Source organism: Vitis riparia, chromosome 4 (genome assembly GCF_004353265.1).
Source record: "Vitis riparia cultivar Riparia Gloire de Montpellier isolate 1030 chromosome 4, EGFV_Vit.rip_1.0, whole genome shotgun sequence".
Taxonomy (NCBI): domain Eukaryota; kingdom Viridiplantae; phylum Streptophyta; class Magnoliopsida; order Vitales; family Vitaceae; genus Vitis; species Vitis riparia.
In genome coordinates this window covers 375402-393651 of record NC_048434.1, presented here as the reverse complement: position 1 = coordinate 393651, position 18250 = coordinate 375402, and the positions used below count along the sequence as shown (strand labels likewise).

Genomic DNA, 18250 nt, shown 5'->3' with positions numbered 1-18250 from the left:
AAATTAATTGTATCTATTTTTATCGTATGTAATATTTTATATTGAATAGTGACATATAATCTCTCATTCATGACAATAGGCATAATGGTTCATTAAGATAGATATGATTGGTCAAACCATGAAAAAACCTTATATATCTTTGTGTGTGAATTGTTTTATTGTTGTGGTCTTTCATTAATATATTTGCTTCTCGCCTGCAGCGAACAGATTGGGTTAAAGCAAAAATATTTGGGCCCAATAAATAAATAAACTGAACGAGCCTCTGCTTAGTGTGAACAACCTCTGCGCTTAATTATTTGAGTATAGCATCTCAAGATTGCAGAACATGTCCAATTTTATGTATGCTTGCAAGAAGCCAGTACATCGCTAGCATAAGCTGTTTGATCGTTTCTACATAGGCACTGTTGCATTATTGTTTAATTAGGAGTGCTTGAAGATATGGAGAGCCTCAGCAAACCCTTCAATGGAGCCGCAGGCTGCAGCCAAGGCCACAAGCAGACACACAAAGTTCAGTGACTGCAGCCCAAACCACCTAATTGTCCATCGACTGATCTTCTTTTGCACAATGTACATATTCACTGGGAAGTAAACTGTCAGTGGCCAGAAACTAATAGCTCCAAGCAGTGCCAGCACTTCATTGAAGTAGGGCAATGCCAAAGCCAGCAAAGTTATAATCACTACAAACATGCTTCTCCAAGTCAGCCTTAACAAATTGATACTCATGTTGAAGTTTTTCTTCCCAATTCTTATGGGGTACTCAGCAATTACAAACTTGGACCTTGGCCACCACCTTCTCATCTGTGATTCAACTGCACCAAACACTGGTTGCGAAACCACCTGTAACAAGTTACATGTTCCATTTAGGGGGCTTCAATCTTAGCATGGTCCACTTGTTTTTTGCTTAATTTTAATTCAGAATTTCGTTCGTTTTTGCTTGTCATATTACTAATCCAACAGTTCCATCTACAAGAATGGTTTTGGAAAATGTGTTTTCACCTGGTATGCTCCCACAAGGTGCATCACAATGAAGGTGTTGGCCAAGTCGATGAGCCAGAAGGGCTCGTAAAATCCAAAGCCAGTTAGCATGTTGCCATGGGCGTTGTTCCCGAATGCAGCATAGCCAAAGCAAGCACAAATCAAGTAGAATAAGGTTGTTGTTGACACACTTATCATGTTAGCCTTCTTCATTACTTGGATTTCTGACCCTGAAGATTTCAATGTATCCTGAAAATAGCTAAGTTAATTAACAAAAATCCATTATGAAATATACTCTTTACGGGGTTGCTATGTTCCTTGGTTTTTAGGTGGAAATTAATCAAAGCATTTTAGCCCAACTAAAGCTTTGAATAATATGTTTCTGTTTACCTGGATTTCAATCAGAATTGCAGAGTATGAGCTGCATAACAACATGTCTCCAATTGCTCTGAACATCCTCCACATCTTCTGAGCTGCAGTTATGCCCGGCCCAACCTCAACACCAGTCACACTGGTCCTCTTTCCATGCCCTGTTTTAGTGGCAGATTTAAGTGGAAGAACAAGGCCAAGGAAATAATTTCCAAATTCAAATAATTGGCAATAATCAAAATTTTATTACCTGAGATGACAGTTGAAAAGGCGAGTGCAGCTCCAATTGAGGCATACCCGAAAGATGTAACTGTTGCTATGACAGACAGCCCCCACATTTCACCAATATCCGGTATCTGAGACACCACAATTTCAAAGAGTCCCATCCCTATCATGTATGGTTTATGCGAAACCTCGCAAGGGCTTCATGGCCTCTTTTGTGGAAGCAATTCGATTTCTGTATAGCCCTGAAACACACATTTCCTAATTAGCATAAAATCACTATTCACACATTCATAAATGCAATGGCCTTCACTCTATTTATGGAGAGCTTACACCATGCTTATTGCTGCAGTGATGGTATAGCCAATTGCCAGTCCAATTAGGAGGCTGTATTGAGCCAACCCACAAGCCATATACATTTTTCCACCTGAATTTTAGAGAAATTTAATAAAAAAAATTTACAATATGACTTAAATATACATGTGTATTGAGAGTATGGATTAACAATACCTAGATTGGCTTTGACAGCCTGCATATAAGTATAGTTTCTCTTGCCAGTGACTGGGCATCTGTAACATTCTGCTAAGAGATTGGAAGTGTAGAATGTGATGATGCCAAATATTATGAGAACTAATACACCAACCCATCCAAGCTGCGCCAGGCTCCAGGCGAGCGAGAGCACTCCAGCGCCTATAACAGCTGTTATTACGAGTGCACATGCTGTCCACAGAGACCCTAATATATGCATCAAAATGATAATTATCAGGCGTGCTTAGAGCATATTTAGGAGTTATTTTGAGAGGGTTTAAGCGTTTTCAAATTTTTGAAAGCACTTATAGACAGCTGATTCTTCCAAAAATTACTTTTTTTTTTTTTTTGTTTTAGAAAACCTCACCAAAAACATTAGTAAACACTTTTTGGGTTTATATGATCAAGTACTAGCAATTCTCACTGAAAGCATTTTTAATGAAACTACTACTAAACAAAAGCGTTATCAGGTAAAAGTACTCTAATCAAAATCATGCTCGAAGAGGGTGTGTTATTAATTGAAATTAACTTCATCTATGATCCACACAGTGACATACTTCGCTATTTTTTGTTCCAAAAAAATTAGCAGTATCAAATTAATTACAGGAGAGAGAAAAGAAAGATGAATAAAAGTCAATTAATGAGATCCTATCAATCCAAACCAGTAACACACCTAGAACGACAAAGAAGTTTGCCCATTGTTGAGAAGAAGAGAAATACAACTTGGATTAAGAAAACAGGGGGGGGGGGGGGGGGAAGAAACCCTGCTTAATGTACAAGCAACCAAAAGCATACCAGTTCTTCTGGGTCTGCCATCATCGTCCAAATCTGCATCTGCAACTTTGTGAGAACCCAAACCAGATTCACAGACCTCATTCTGAATACCTCTATTATCATCAACCTCACTTGCCATCATCTCCTTCCGTTATCTACTTAGCAACCAAATCTGCACCAAGAAAATTAAGGGTCATTAGTTTAGCTTTGAAACTCTACAAACCCCATATGAAAAGGTTGAAAATATTAGAGGGGAAAGGAACAGAAGGTTGAGTAAATCTCTCACTTGTTCTGCGACCCAAGTCTGGAAATGAAAACACACTCAAGACTCAGAAGATGAGTTCTGCATTTATGGCTTCTTTGGGGAAGAAAGCAAATTTCTTTTAATTAAACATTTATATCATATGCCATTTCTAAGAAAGCCAAGCACTAGTTATATTTGTCTGCTGTATGATTTAGCATTTATTTATTGCAAATCCGTCTAGATTTTAAAAGTGAAAAAGGCATTTGAATTTACTTGCAGGCTGTAAACACATTTACCTATTGTGTTGTGTAAACACTTCATTCAAAATATCTTTTTTCCTTTTTCATCTTTGGTCTATGCAAGTGGCATTACACGATTACTATTAGAAGTCGTTTTCTCCTGACTTAGAAGGTGTTCAATAAATTAAACTTATTACTTGTTACTTGGTTTTTACTTTATGATTAAACTTATTTAATTTTTTTAGTTTATAAAATTAATATATTTAAATTTATTAATTTTAATTAATAGTTATTTTCATTAATCTTAAATAATAAATTTTGTTTATTAAACCTAAAAGTATTATAAGTACATAAAATAATTACAAAATATTCACAATTAAAAAAGGAATTATGAACTTGGAGTCGTAAAAGAGAAACTTTCATTAAATCTAAGTAAAATAAGATTAAAAAAATTATCTAAAAATCAAAATAAATTAATTATGTGGGCTTAATAAATTTTAAATCATGATATTAAATTATTTTATAAAAAAAAATGATTGATTTATTTAATGAGTTGAATGATAGTAACTCATTGAGTTGATTTATCAAATACCCTTTTTTATGGTATTAATAGGAAAGTCATGCCTTTTCATTGTCAATTTAAGCATCCAATTTCTTCCTTCCATAGTTTTTATCAATTCGGTTCCTGAATGGTAAGGTGTCACACCAACAAAAATATACTCTCTTTTTTCCTGGCAAAAGTACTTTGAGCCCAGCACTCAATACCTTTAATTCTAAGGATGTAGAAAAACTGGTGCAGCATTTCTAATGGGTCTATATTATCAGTAGTAGTAGATGTAGAAAGTGGTTACTCAATACCAAAGTCTGAGGTCTACGGTTAAGCACGATATATTGTCAACATGTCCCTTTAGGGGCTCCTAATAAAGCGCCTTATATGTGGGATGGGGTGGAAGAGAGAGTCAGGAGGAGACTAGCTCTTTGGAAACGGCAATATATTTCTAAAGGGGGAAGAGTCACTTTAATAAAGAGTACTTTGGCTAGCATGCCAATCTACCAAATGTCTATCTTCAGAATGCCCAAGATTGTTGCTAGAAGACTTGAGAAAGTGCAAAGGGACTTCTTGTGGGGAGGGGGAAATATGGAGGGGAAAATTCATTTGGTAAATTGGGAGGTGGTATGCACAGACAAGGATAAAGGTGGGCTAGTCCTTAGGAAGCTAGTTATGTTGAACAAAGCTCTGCTTGGTAAGTGGATATGGAGATTTGCTTGTGACAAAGATAATCTTTGGAAACAAGTGATCAAGGTGAAGTATGGGCAGGAGGATTTTGGGTGGAGGCCAAAGAAGGCTAATAGGGCAGTGGGAGTAGGGGTTTGGAAAGAGATTTGGAAAGAATCAGATTGATGTTGGAATAACATGACTTTCAGAGCAGGGAAGGGCAACACGATCAGATTTTGGACAGATGTGTGGTGTACAGAGTCAGCGCTGTCCCAATGTTTTCCTCATCTCTTTGGTATGACGGTTCAAAGGAATGCAACGGTTGAGGAAATGTGGGATCAAAATTCGGGGCAAGGAAATTGGAATCTAAATTTTTTGCGGGATTTCAATGATTGGGAGATGGAGTTGGTTGGGGATTTTCTACATATATTGAGGGGTCACAAGCCCTCTCTGGAGGAAGATTCAGTCCTGTGGAAGAAAGGAAAAAGAGGTCAGTTCAGGGTCAAGGAAGCTTATAGTTTGTTGGCGAGGTCTACTGATACAGGTTTTCCTTCTAGGAGCATTTGGGTGGCAAGGGTGCCAACTAAAGTTGCTTTTTTTGCGTGGGAGGCGACATGGGGGAAGGTGCTCACTTTGGATAGACTTCAAAGAAGAGGGCTTCAACTTCCAAATCGCTGCTTCCTGTGTGGTTGTGAGGAAGAAAGTGTAAATCATATCCTTATACATTGTACAGTGGTTAGAGCTCTACGGGATATTGTTTTTGGTTTAGTTGATGTGAAATGGGTTTTTCCAGAAAGTGTAAAGGAGGTCTTAGTTAGCTGGAGGGGCTCGTTTGTGGGAAAGAAAAGGAAAAAGATTTGAGACGTCATTCCATTGTGTATTTTTTGGACGGTGTGGAAGGAGAGGAATAGATTAGCTTTTAGGGGAGGTGTGTTGAATGTGCAGAAGTTAAAGAATTTTTTTGTTTGTAATCTGTGGAGTTGGGCCAAATTGTATGTAGGTGAGGAGGCGTTCTTCCTTATAGGTTTCCTAGAGTGGATAGCTTCCATTTAAAGGGAGGTGATTTCTTTTGTTGTTGTTTTTTGAGGCCTTAGCTGCCTTGTATACTCCCTGTATACCTTGTGGCGTTGTGCCTTTTGAATTAATATCTTTTACTTATCAAAAAAAAAAAAAACATGTCCCTTAATTATTCATCTATTCTGAACTTATATGTAAGTTGCTTTTAGGATAAATTAATATTGCATTAACTAATTCCAATAAAAATGGTTATAATATGTTTTAAAAATAAACTAAAATAAATGGGATATAAAAATTAGCTAACATTAGGAAAAGCCATGCCCCTGTATTTTGAAGCAAGCTGCTGGCCAATTCATATATTCACCTAAAAGATGCATATATGGTAGATAAAAGCTGCTGGCCCATGAGTTTCTTTATCAAATTACTTGTAAACTTTATTCAGGATGAAGAATACCCTTAGAGCATTAATTTCAAGTGCACATGTACAAACCAAGCTATTGCTTTAAGGTTCACAAGTACAAGTGTTTGAGCATCTTCATCACTTGGGTTTGAAGATATGAAGAGCTTCACCAAACCCTTCAATGGAGCCACATGCTGCAGCCAAGGAAAGTAGGAGACAAGCTAAATTCATTGCCTGGAGCCCAAACCACCTTACTGTTTTTCAACTAATTTTGTTTTGGGCAATGTACATATTCACTGGGAAATAAACTGTGAGAGACCAGTAGCTGATGGCTCCACGGAATGCTAGCACTTCGTTGAAGAAGGGCAGTGCCAGAGCAAGTAAATTTGCAATCACACGAACATGGTTCTCCAAGTCAGCCTGAAGAAATTGATGTTCAAGTTCAAGTTTATCTTGCCAATGCTTATTGGATATTCGCGGGTTATGAACTTGGACTTAGGCCACCTCTTTCTGATATGTGATTCAGCTGCAACAAACACTGGTTGTGTCAGTACCTACATCCAGTGTAATGGCATTTTAGAAAAGAAAACAAAAGCATTAGGTTGAAATAATTTTTGGAAATGGTTCTTGACCTGATATGCTCCCAAAAGGCGCATGGCAATGAAGATACTGGCCAAGTCGATGAGCCAGAAGGGCTCAAAAAATCCAAAGCCCGTCAGCATGTTGCCATGGGCATTGTTCCCAAATGCAGCATAACCAAAGCAAGCACATAACAAGTAGAAAAATGTCATGATTAACGCAGTCATCATGTCAACCTTCTTCATCACTTTGATTTCTGACTTGGATGATTTTAGCGTGTCCTGAACATTGTCAAGGAAAATCCCTTATATACAAAAGTGTTCTTCACTAAATTAACTAAAATCAATTCAACGCACTTTGAGGGGCAATTAGGATAACCCTATTGTTTCGTTGCATTTCAGGTAGCAATCAGAGGGTTTTAATGGAGCTTCGTACAATATATATGCATATATCTATACCTGGATTTCAATCAGAACTGCAGAATATAACAGCATATCAACATGTCTCCAAATGCCCTGAACATCCTCCACATTTTCTGAGCTGCAGTTAAGCCCGGCCCAACCTCAATTCCAGTCAAAGTTGTCCTCTTTCCATGCCCTGCTCAAATCTCATCTTTGCTGGTTGTTGCTACAACTCTTATGGACATACATTTCAATGCAAGGACAAATTGAGATTTCAAGTCATTGGCAATAAATTTACCGGAGACAACAGTCACAATGCAAGTCCAGCTCAAATCGAAGCATACCCAAAAGACATAACTGATGCCATAACCGAGAGCCCCCACACTTTTCCAATGTTGGGTATTTGATACACGACCATCTCAAAGAGTCCCATTCCTATCATGTATGGTTTATGAGAAAACTGGCATGATGCCTCATGACCCCTTCTGTGGAAGCAATGTGATTGCTGTATAGCCCTGAAACACCATCTCCATAGCTTGAAATCACTATCACATGTTCATAATGGAAGCTCTAGTCTACCATATTGATTTTAGCTTACACCATGCTTATTGCCGCAGCTATAGTATAGCCAATTATCAGCCCAATTTGGAGGGCATATTGAGCCACTCCACAAGCCACATACATTTTCCCACCTGAATTTTTCAAAAGAGTAGCCATTAGTTCCAAGCAAAAAAGCTATTCACAATACGTGATATCTAATAGATCTGTACTGCGTGTGCAGTGAAAATACCTAAGGTGGCTTGGACAGCCTGCATATAAGTGTAGTTTCTTTTGCCAGTAAGTGGAGACCTGTAACATTCTGCCAAGAGACTGGAGGTGTAGAATGTGATGCTTGCAAATGTTAAGAGAGTTGCCACCCCAATAGCCCATCCAAGCTGCGCGAAACTCCATGCCAGCGAAAGCACTCCGGCGCCAATTACCGCTGTTATTATGCGTGCGCTTGCAGTCCACAAAGTCCCCAGTGCATATATATATAACATAAAATGAATAAATAAATAAATAAATAAAACCCTAAGGTAGCTAGTGATTATACAGAACTTTGAGTTTGAGCTCTTAATATGTATAGGTTAATTTAAATCATTCAATAATGGTAGGATAAAAGAATCAAACTTAGTGTAGAAGAATTTTAAAAAAAAAGTATCATTTCTAAACTTCAATGTCAGCAAAAATTGAAAACTTTATGTTATATTTATATAGATGTATTATTAATTCTTTATTTTAAAAATTAAAACTTCTACATGAATAAGTAGTAGATTTTTTTATATATGAATTATTGTTGCTATTAATTAAATTATATACTAAATTAAGATTTTGAAGCATAAAAATTTGAGAATATTTTATAGAACAAAACTATTTAAGTTGTTAATTTAAAATTATACTTCAGTAGGAGAAAAAGGAAAAAGAGGGGCCGGGGCCGGGGGTTTAGGGGGTGTTGAACCTGCTTAATGCGTAAGCAACCAAAAGGCGCCATGGACAAGTTTCATTATACCAGCTCTTCTGAGTCTGCCATCCTCGTCAAAATTTCCATCTGCAACTTCATTACCACCCAAGCCATCTTCACACCCCTCCTTCTCAATATCTCTATCATCACCCTCATTCACCATTCTCACCATCGTCCCTTTCCTTCTCTTTTCACCGACCAAACTGCACCAACAAAATGACAATTTAATTATCTTTGAAACAGTGAAATTAAAAACCCATATGGAAATGAGGTTGAAAAGAGCAGAAGGTTGAGTTAATATCTCACTTGTTTTGTGAACCAACTCTGGAAGTGGAACCACTATCAAGACTCAAGACTTATCCCCTTATTTATTGTTTCTTCATCTCTCCTTTTGGGGAAGAAAACATCTGTCAGCACACAAATAATTTTTATGTACAAGAGTAAAAACATATACATCATATATATATATATATATGTATGTATGTATAAGTTAATTCTATATCCTTGGCGGTGTTATTGCATGACGTTTATTATTAGTTTATTCATAAAAGAAGAAAAATCCATTAATTCATAAAATATCAGCACAAAGAGAGAGTATCGAGTGCTTATCCTTTACCAGACTTAGTTGACTAAATTAATTAATATGGTGACTTGTTGTATATGATATTGAGATTTTAGGCTTTTCAGAAGCTTTTTTTGCCCTATAGAGAGTTTATCGGACTTAGTTAACTAGATTAATTAATATCGTGACTTGTTGTATATGATATTAAGATTTTAGGCTTTTTCAAGAGCTTTTTTGCCATATGGAGAGTTTGATATATCGAAATTAGGGTTTTTCAATAGCATTATGGATAGCCACTTTTTAATAGGTATTCATTAAAAGAGATCACCTAACCACATAGTTGTCATTAATTTATTTATAATTCCAGAAAAAATATATGAATTTCATTTCTTTAATTATTATCTTATTTATCCTTATTTATGTAAGTCTCATTTCATTATGTTTTTATGTAACCGTTTAAATTTTAATCATACCTATCAAGAGCTAGGATTAAAAAATTAATATTCCAGTGGACATGATTCTTCAAGTTAAATTTCTGAATACTAATGCGACTATGCATTACTTGTGGAGTAATGAGGTGTGTCTCTTTTCTCTCATGAAAATACTATTTATAGCATATTTTTTAACCCAACAGACAGCACACCTACAATTATTAAGGCAAATATACATATGCGTGCTGTTTGATCATTATGTCATATTTCCTCAATTGGGGGACTTGAAGATACGGAGAGCCTCACCAAACCCTTCAACTGAGCCACATGCTGAAGCCAAGGCCACAAGAAGACAAACAAAGTTCAGTGATTGGAGCCCAAACCACCTAATCGTTCTTGGACTAATTTTCTTTTGGGCAATGTACATATTCACTGGGAAATAGACTGTTAGCGGCCAATAGCTAATGGCTCCAAGGAGTGCAAGTACCTCGTTGAAGAAGGGGAATGCCATAGCAACCGAAGTTACAAGCCCCACAAAGACGGTTCTCCAAGTTATTCTTAAGAAGTTGATGCTGAAATTCAAGGTTTTGTTGCCAATTCCAACTGGGTATTCCGCCGTTACAAACTTGGACATAGGCCACCTCCGCCTGGCTTGTGATTCAACCGCACTAAATACGGGTTGTGCAAGTACCTGCACATCTTATATATATCATTTAAGGTTTTGTATTTTTTATTTTGAAGTTGAATCATAAGAGATGTTTCTGAACCTGATATATATGCACCCACTAGATGCAGCACAATGAAAGGTTTTGTATTTTTCATTTTGATATCTAATTTTTGAAGTTGAATCATAAGAAATGTTTCTGAACCTGATATGCACCCACTAGATGCACCACAATGAAGATGTTGGCCAAGTCGATGAGCCAGAAGGGCTCATAAAATCCGAAGCCGGTCAGCATGTTGCCATGTGCATAGTTCCCGAATGCAGCGTAGCCAAAGCATGCACATGACAAGTACAGCGTTGTTGTTATCAACACCCCTGCCATGTTGGCTTTCTTCATCACTTTAATTTCGGACTTGGAAGATTTGATTGTGTCCTTCAAAATTCACAAGAAGAGGGCTTTTAAGATATAGCTTTACTGTGCTTGCATGAACTTAAAACAAATCGAAGTATATATATCGAAGGGTCTGATTGTTAAGGTTTTCAGAAACAGTTATCAAAATATAGTTTTTTAAGATTAAAAAAGGTTTTTAAATATTTTCAAGAATAAAATTTAGTTTGAGAACTCAAACATAAAAAGCAGTTTTGGTGCTACAATGCCAACTTTTTAATTGTTACCCAAAACATTCTACAAAAAAAAAATGCAATGAAAACCCCTCAAATTTGTTCTCAAAATTAAGTAATCTGCTTACAAATTCTGGAAAATATATATATATATATATATATATATATATATATATATATATATATATATATATATATATATATATATATATATATATATATATTCTGTCAAAAAAACAGAAGCGGTTTCTAACTATCCATGTTTTCATGATTATCATTATTTCATTAATTTTAGAATTATTATTTTTGCAGTGAGAAACCAAAGCATGCATTTTAAAAATTAATGACACGGAACATTTCATATGTACCTGTACTTCAATCAAAACGAGAGAATATGAGTAAGCTAATGCAATGTTTCCGAGAGCTCTGAACATCCTCCAGATTTTCCGAGCTGGAGTTATACCCGGCCCTATTTCAATTCCAGTAACAGAAGTCCTCTTTCCATGTCCTATTCAAATCTCAACCCGTCCCACCAACACATTAATTGTTGTGAACAAGATTAAGGAAGATTGAAATCAACCTTAATTCAAGTCTGATAATGGAAAAAAATTTTACCCGAGATGATTGTAGCCAAGGCAAGCCCAACTCCGATGAAGGAATACCCCAAAGAAGTGAGTGTTGCCATGATGGAGAGCCACCATACATGGTCAATGTTGGGTACCTGAGACAGAAAGATTTCGAAGATTCCCATACCTATCATGTATGGTCTATGAGAGAACTGGCACGAGGCATCATGACCGCTTTTGTGGTAGCAATCTGATTTAAGTATGGCTCTGAAATACAAACTAGATTTCACGCATCATTCCTTACTCACAAAATGCAATAATTATTAAAGAAATCATGTTTGCAGTAACTCACTCCATGCTTATTGATGCCGTGAGTGTAAAGCCGATAATCGACCCAGTCACGATGGCGTATTGAACCAATCCACAAACCATGTACATCTTTCCACCTGAATACATAACAGTTTCAACAAACTATATATCACAGAAACACGAGGCCTAAATTAAATTAAATTGTGTGGTGGGTATGGATTGAAGTAAAAATACCCAAGGTGGTTTTGACAGCCTGCATGTAAGTGTAGTTTCTTTTGCCAGTAACAGGAGACTTGTAACATTCTGCCAATAGACTGGAAGTGTAGAATGTGATGATGCCAAATACAAGTAGAGTTGCAACACCAGCAAGCCATCCAAGTTGAGCCACACCCCAGGGCAGCGACAGCACCCCGAAGCCTACCACCACTGTCACTATGTGTGCGGTTACCGTCCACACGGTCCCTAAGTGTCATTCAGAGTGAAATTAAGTTATTGCAGTGGTTAATGTTTTTGACGGGCAAAATGATTCATTTCAACTAAGTAATTCTAATATCGTTCTTGAAATGTTTTTTCAAATGATTTTTTCTATATATATTCAAACGGAGGCTTTTAAAATAAAAGAAATCTGCCTATTCGTGAAAATTGTTTCTAATTTTCAAACAAATTTAGTAAATTTTTTGTTGAAAATAAATTCAGGTTATTTTTTTTTAGAACAAATCTAATCTAAATCTAAATCTAAAATGTTGTGTTTTTCAAACTTAAATTGTTTTTCATATTTAAGTTTTCAATAATTTTTTATTTTCTAAAAATAGTTGAAAACTGTTTGTAGAATTATTAATAAAAAAAAATCAAATATACGTGTTCTTTTTAAGGTTAATTGACACTATAACCGGTCAAAAATATTTTTTATTTAAAAAAAATTATAAATTATATAAACTTATTGAGAATGATTAATATAAAATCATTTGTAGTTACGGAAAAATAGGCAACGCTTAAAGCCATTGCCAAAAGTAGAGTATTTGTTTATTTCATGATGTGCATGAAGATCATGAAATATTAATTGCGTTTGTTCTTATGTTTTATTTGCCAAAAGTAAAACTCTGTTTTTCATTTTATAATTTATAATATATAATATATATAATATATATTTTTCCAAGTGTTTTGGCACACGCCCCAATGTCTAAATAGGTTTCAATTTTTAAAATTTGAAGAAAAATTAATGTAACGTGATGGTTTATATAAAAATTAAAAATATTATTTTTATATGTAGATAAAATTAATGTTTTAAAATAAAATTTAATTCACAAAATGATAGGTAATAAAACATTTAAAATCCATTAAAATTTTAAAAAAATGTATGAGAATGCATAATTAATAATTGCAAAATCAATAACAGCAAAAATGATATTCTTCTTTTTCTTTGTGATAACTCCAATATGACCTAATTCAACCAATTGTTAAATATTATATGATTATGGAATAGGTTGGCCTTTTACATTTTATCTTAGATTTTAGTGATTTATATTTTATAAATAGTCTTGTTATTTTATTTTTAGATCTTATCCCTTTCTTTGTATCATTTGACTTTCTTTTCTTTTTTTTTTTTCATCCTCTTTCAATGATATATCATATATCTAGATTTTATTGTATATTTAAACCATACAAATTTTGTATTCAATATGATACCCTATAAAATGAATACTAACCCAAAATACAAACATCAAACACTCCAGAATTAACTTTTAGAAAATACTTCTCTTTACTTGCTAAATGGACATTGGAACTGATTAAGAAAAACCAAACAATTAAGAGAGAGGAAAAGAGAAAACCAGTTCTTTTGGATCTGCCATCTTCATCAAAATCTCCATCCGCAACTTTCTGAGGATCCAAACCAGAATCACATTCGCTATTTTGAATGATATCTTCATCACCAACCACCCTGTTCACCATCTTCTCTTCCCTCTTCTTTCTTTCTTTCTTTCTTTCTTCTTTCTCTGCACGAGAAAAAAACCATCTAACACTCAACAGTAAAACCCATATATATATATATATATATATAGAGAGAGAGAGAGAGAGAGAGAGGGACTTCAATTCCAACGAAGGTGAATAGTAATTCTCCCTTGTTTTGATTGAGAATGAGGCACTTCTCTTTTTTCTTTCCCTCTGGGAAAGAAAATTATGTTCAATATCCATAAATCAAAGTAACAGCACAATCTTTTATTATTATTATCATTAAAAACATTTGTGTGGTCTCTTTTGTAGAATCTGCCCTTCTTTATTGCAAATCCATCTACATATACAGATGAGGAAAGACCAAACATTTTTTTTTTGACCCAGCCACTTTAAACAATTATTTGTCATTAATTTCGATATATATGGCAAGAAATTAATGTGCACTAAAAGAAAAAGAAAAAAAAAAAAACAATCATCAATTTCTCTCACACCCTTCCTGTTCTTCCAACGGTCTTGTAGATGGTAACAATAACCCAGATTATGAAAATGAGAAAAAGAGAGAGAGAGAGAGAGAGAGAGATTATACCCAACAAGTGCTGCTATCCCAGCAGCACAAGTAACCGGTGCAAGGAACTGTAGATTGAGGTGGTTTTTGATGGTGGATGGTGGTTCACTGGCCTTGGAATGGAGAGAGTGGCAATGGGCAAAAAGGATATGTTGTACTCCCCCCCAATGTTTGTTTTTGAGGGTAAGACTCTCACCTTCTCCACTATCGGTTATCTTTTTCAGCTTCCCCTAACAGCAAAAGCAAAAGCAATTTATGTGATATGTTGTCTCATGCAGAAGAAATTTGTCCTACTATACTAAATTCGACTTCATCCACAACATTAAAAAGTAGCTTTTCTGATAGGCAATTCATATATATATATTTCAACGTATATATATATGATCAGTTTCTCTAGTCAACTGAAACTTAGATGATATTCGGTGGTTTATTAATGTCTCGTGGGTATCATGTGTTAATTCAAGCACCCTTCAAATGCTTTTATCTCTTGTGTTTTATATATAGGCGAAAACCCCAGTGGAAAAAAAAAAATCAATCCACATGCCTTCACTGCTAAAATCATTAATCACCCACCGATGGCCTATCATATATATCTATTTTCATAAATGCACCCTACGGATTGAGGTAGACCGTTACCAACCTGCTGCATCACAACATTTTCAATGATTTATTGTTGAGTGCAACAAACCCAAGGACGGTTCAAATCTTAATAAAAGATTTAGCCTATCTTCTATGGATTTCAATTAGTTTTCAAATGAGATAATCAATCCGATTCAAGAATTGGGGTATCAAAATTAAGGTCATGGATTTGAATCATGGAGCATCGTGATACGGGAGGGATTATTTACTAAGCTAGCCACAGTGGAGATGGTCAATCTGGATAAGCAGCTTCTATTTCTGCCTATTTACATCAAATCCACATGGTTATGGAAAATGTTTTCCAATCTCATATATATGTTTCTAGCAACTCGCTGGGTGAAGTGCAAGTTCATTTTGCATACAAGGGCGGGTCTATCGCTCATTAATTAAGCAGTACTTAAACTTTGCTCCGAATTAAGATCAAACATTAACCTTAACAAAAGTTTGATCACATTTATTTGGGAATTATTGTATTATTTGATGATACGGAGAGCTTCACCCAACCCTTCAATGGAGCCACATGCTGCAGCCAATGCAATGAGGAGAGACAAGAAGTTCACAAACTGCAGCATGAACCACCTAATCGTTGCTCGATTGATCTTCTTTCTGGAAATGTACATTGTGATCGGGAAATAGACTGTGAGGGGCCAGAAGCTCACTGCTCCAATGAGTGCCAGTAAGTCATTGAAAAAGGGCAATGCTAGAGCCAACCCAGTTGCAACCACCACATACATGGTTCTCCAAACCAGCCTGAACAAGTTGATGCTGAAATTCAAGTTTCTTCTGCCAATTTTTATGGGGTACTCTCTGTTTACAAACTCCGACTTAGGCCACTTTCTTCTACACAAAGACTCAACCTCGCAAAATACTGGTTGTGCCATTACCTGCACAGAATTAATTAATATACCTGAATTAGTCATCAGTCCATTGAATCCAGATGGTTTTAGAAACGTGGTTTTAAATTTTAATCAACCTGACCTGATATGCTCCCACAAGGTGCAACACAATGAAGATGTTGGCCAAGTCAATCAGCCAGAAGGGCTCGTAAAATCCAAAGCCAATCAACATGTTGCCAGGTGCACTGTTTCCGAATGCAGCATAGCCGAGACAACCGCACATCATGTAGAATACGGTGGTGGCAGCCACTGATATCATGTTAGCCTTCTTCATCACTTTGATTTCAGGCTTGGAAGAGCTTAATGTGTCCTGGAAATTTGCAGGAAAAAATTGCATTTGAATCATACTTTTCGTACTAAAATTCATATTAAACAATCATGATCAGTATGTGATTACCTGGACTTCAATCAGAACTGGGGAATATGAGTAAGCTATTGCAATGTCTCCAAGTGCTGTGAACATCCTCCACATTTTCCGAGCTGCAGTTAAGCCTGGCCCAACTTCCACTCCGGTCACAGTGGTCCTCTTTCCATGACCTACTCCAATCCCAGCTTTGTTTCGGTCAAGAAAGTTCATATCCTTAATTCAACTTGCCCATAATGTAGAGAAAAATGTAAATTACCTGAAAGCATGATTGCAAAGGCAAGTCCAGCTCCAATGGAGGAGTACCCAAAAGACATGATTGATGCCATAATGGAGAGCCACCAGACCTGCTCAATGTTGGGTATCTGAGACAAAACGATCTCAAAGAGGCCAAGTCCTATCATGTATGGTTTATGGGAAACCTCGCATGAGGCTTCATGACCCCTTCTGTGGAAGCAGTTCGATTTCTCTATAGCCCTGAAACATATTTTCCACAGCATTAAATCACTATCCCATATGCAAAAATTCATCATTTTGAGGCCTCTTAGTTTATGGTAGCTTACACCATGCTTATTGCTGCAGTAACAGTATAGCCAACTACCAGCCCATTAAGATTGGCATACTGAGCCATTCCACAAGCAAAGTTCATTTTTCCTCCTGATTTTTTCACAAAAACTCCCATCAGTTTTAACCAAAACTAATTACCAAAGCGTGATTTCTAACAAATATAAGTAATGGGTAATCAAGCATCAAAGAAACCTAAATTGTCTTTGACAGCTTCCATGTAAGTGTAGTTCCTCTTGCCAGTGCCTGGAGATCTGTAACACTCTGCTAAGAGATTGGAAGTATAGAATGTTATGCAGCCATATGTTAGTAGAGAGGCTACTCCTGCAACCCATCCAAGCTGTGCCACAGCCCAGGCCAGTGACAGCACCCCAGAGCCTATAACCGCTGTTATTATGTGTGCACTTGCTGTCCACATTGTCCCTGCATATTACCCATTGTCAAAGTGGAGTCCAGAAACCCTTTTTTTCCTATATTCTTTCTTCAATTACACACAAATTATATGTTTCATTAATTAATGCTTAGTAATTTCATTTTTTTTCTCTCCATATCTTTCATTAATATAATATCAGTCATTGTTGTAAATTACAAGACAGTACTATTTATTGAAAGCTAATCTTTTTCTCTTCTTATAACTCTATATAGACTTTGTAAATCTTTGCTTTCAAATGCACATCTTTCTAATAAAAAATGGAAGAGTTCAAATTTTTTAGGGAAAAAAACCACTAAAAAGAAAGCATTAAATAAGAGAAATGAGATGGGTTTTACAGGGGATACCAAAATTTTATTAACTTTTTATTGAATGCTTTGACAATGACAAATCATGGTCAACTTCTAGAACATGCTTCAGATTCTCATAAGCCACTCAAATATTTCCTTTCAAGTAGTGCCTTATAAATCGAAAATTAACTTTTAAATTATTAAGTTTTTATTTTTTTATTTTTTTTTTTTTTTTATTTTTTTTTTTTTGTATAATAAAGAATAAGAAAAAGAGTTCTCCAAAATCAAACACCAAGCGAAGAGAAGAGTATGTACCAGTTCTTTTGGGTCTGCCATCATCATCCAAATCTTCCCTTACAACTTTGTGAATATCCAAACCAGATTCACATTCCACAAACTGAATAACTTGTCCATCAACCTCCTCCATCTTTCTCCTTTCTCTCTACTTAGCAACCAAGGCTGCAAAAAAAAAAAAAAAAAAAGAAAGTCCATTTAGCTTTGAAGCAAGCAAAATCCCATATGAAAACGGAGGTGAAATCCAGAGTTTACATGGCTCTAAGATCTCTTGTTTCTTCCACAGAGAGATGAAGAAAGAAATCAAGCAATATCTGAGAATGAGAAACTCTCAAAAGTTTCCCAGATTTATAGAGCATCTTTATCTCTTTGAGCAGGGAAAGGACAGATGTTTAATAAATGTTCTTCAGACAGATTTTGTGGATTCCTTGTACTTTATTTTTTCTCTAAATTAATAGCATTCTATTTATTTCAGTCTACATAAGGTAAAAAAGAAATTACCAATGAAAAATCAATGCTGTGGATGGTGGACTCATTATTCTTTGCTTTTAATTGCATTCCACCTACTTCCAGGATGAAATAAGGTAAATATTTCAATCAAAAATCAATGTTGTGGATAGTGGATGCACTTCCATCA

The 18250-nt window shown here is 35.7% G+C and overlaps 2 protein-coding genes and 2 pseudogenes across 2 annotated transcripts; all 4 read right to left on the bottom strand.

The window, feature by feature from the left end:
• Nucleotides 1-350: 350 nt before the first annotated feature.
• LOC117913620 lies at nt 351-3082 on the bottom strand (annotated as a pseudogene).
• Nucleotides 3083-6122: 3040 nt separating this feature from the next.
• On the bottom strand, nt 6123-8637 carry LOC117912659 (annotated as a pseudogene).
• A 1092-nt stretch (nt 8638-9729) lies between these two features.
• LOC117912658 (amino acid permease 6-like) lies at nt 9730-13568 on the bottom strand. Its single transcript, XM_034827346.1, has 7 exons — nt 13448-13568; nt 11853-12080; nt 11662-11755; nt 11359-11576; nt 11112-11251; nt 10328-10555; nt 9730-10149 (listed from the first exon to the last, which is right to left on the bottom strand). The coding sequence occupies exons 1-7, from the start codon at nt 13566-13568 to the stop codon at nt 9730-9732; spliced, it is 1449 nt and encodes a 482-aa protein (XP_034683237.1).
• A 1680-nt stretch (nt 13569-15248) lies between these two features.
• LOC117912657 (amino acid permease 8-like) lies at nt 15249-17746 on the bottom strand. The gene is made up of 7 exons (XM_034827344.1): nt 17635-17746; nt 16795-17022; nt 16599-16692; nt 16295-16512; nt 16069-16208; nt 15754-15981; nt 15249-15659 (listed from the first exon to the last, which is right to left on the bottom strand). The coding sequence occupies exons 1-7, from the start codon at nt 17744-17746 to the stop codon at nt 15249-15251; spliced, it is 1431 nt and encodes a 476-aa protein (XP_034683235.1).
• Between the last annotated feature and the right edge of the window lie 504 nt (nt 17747-18250).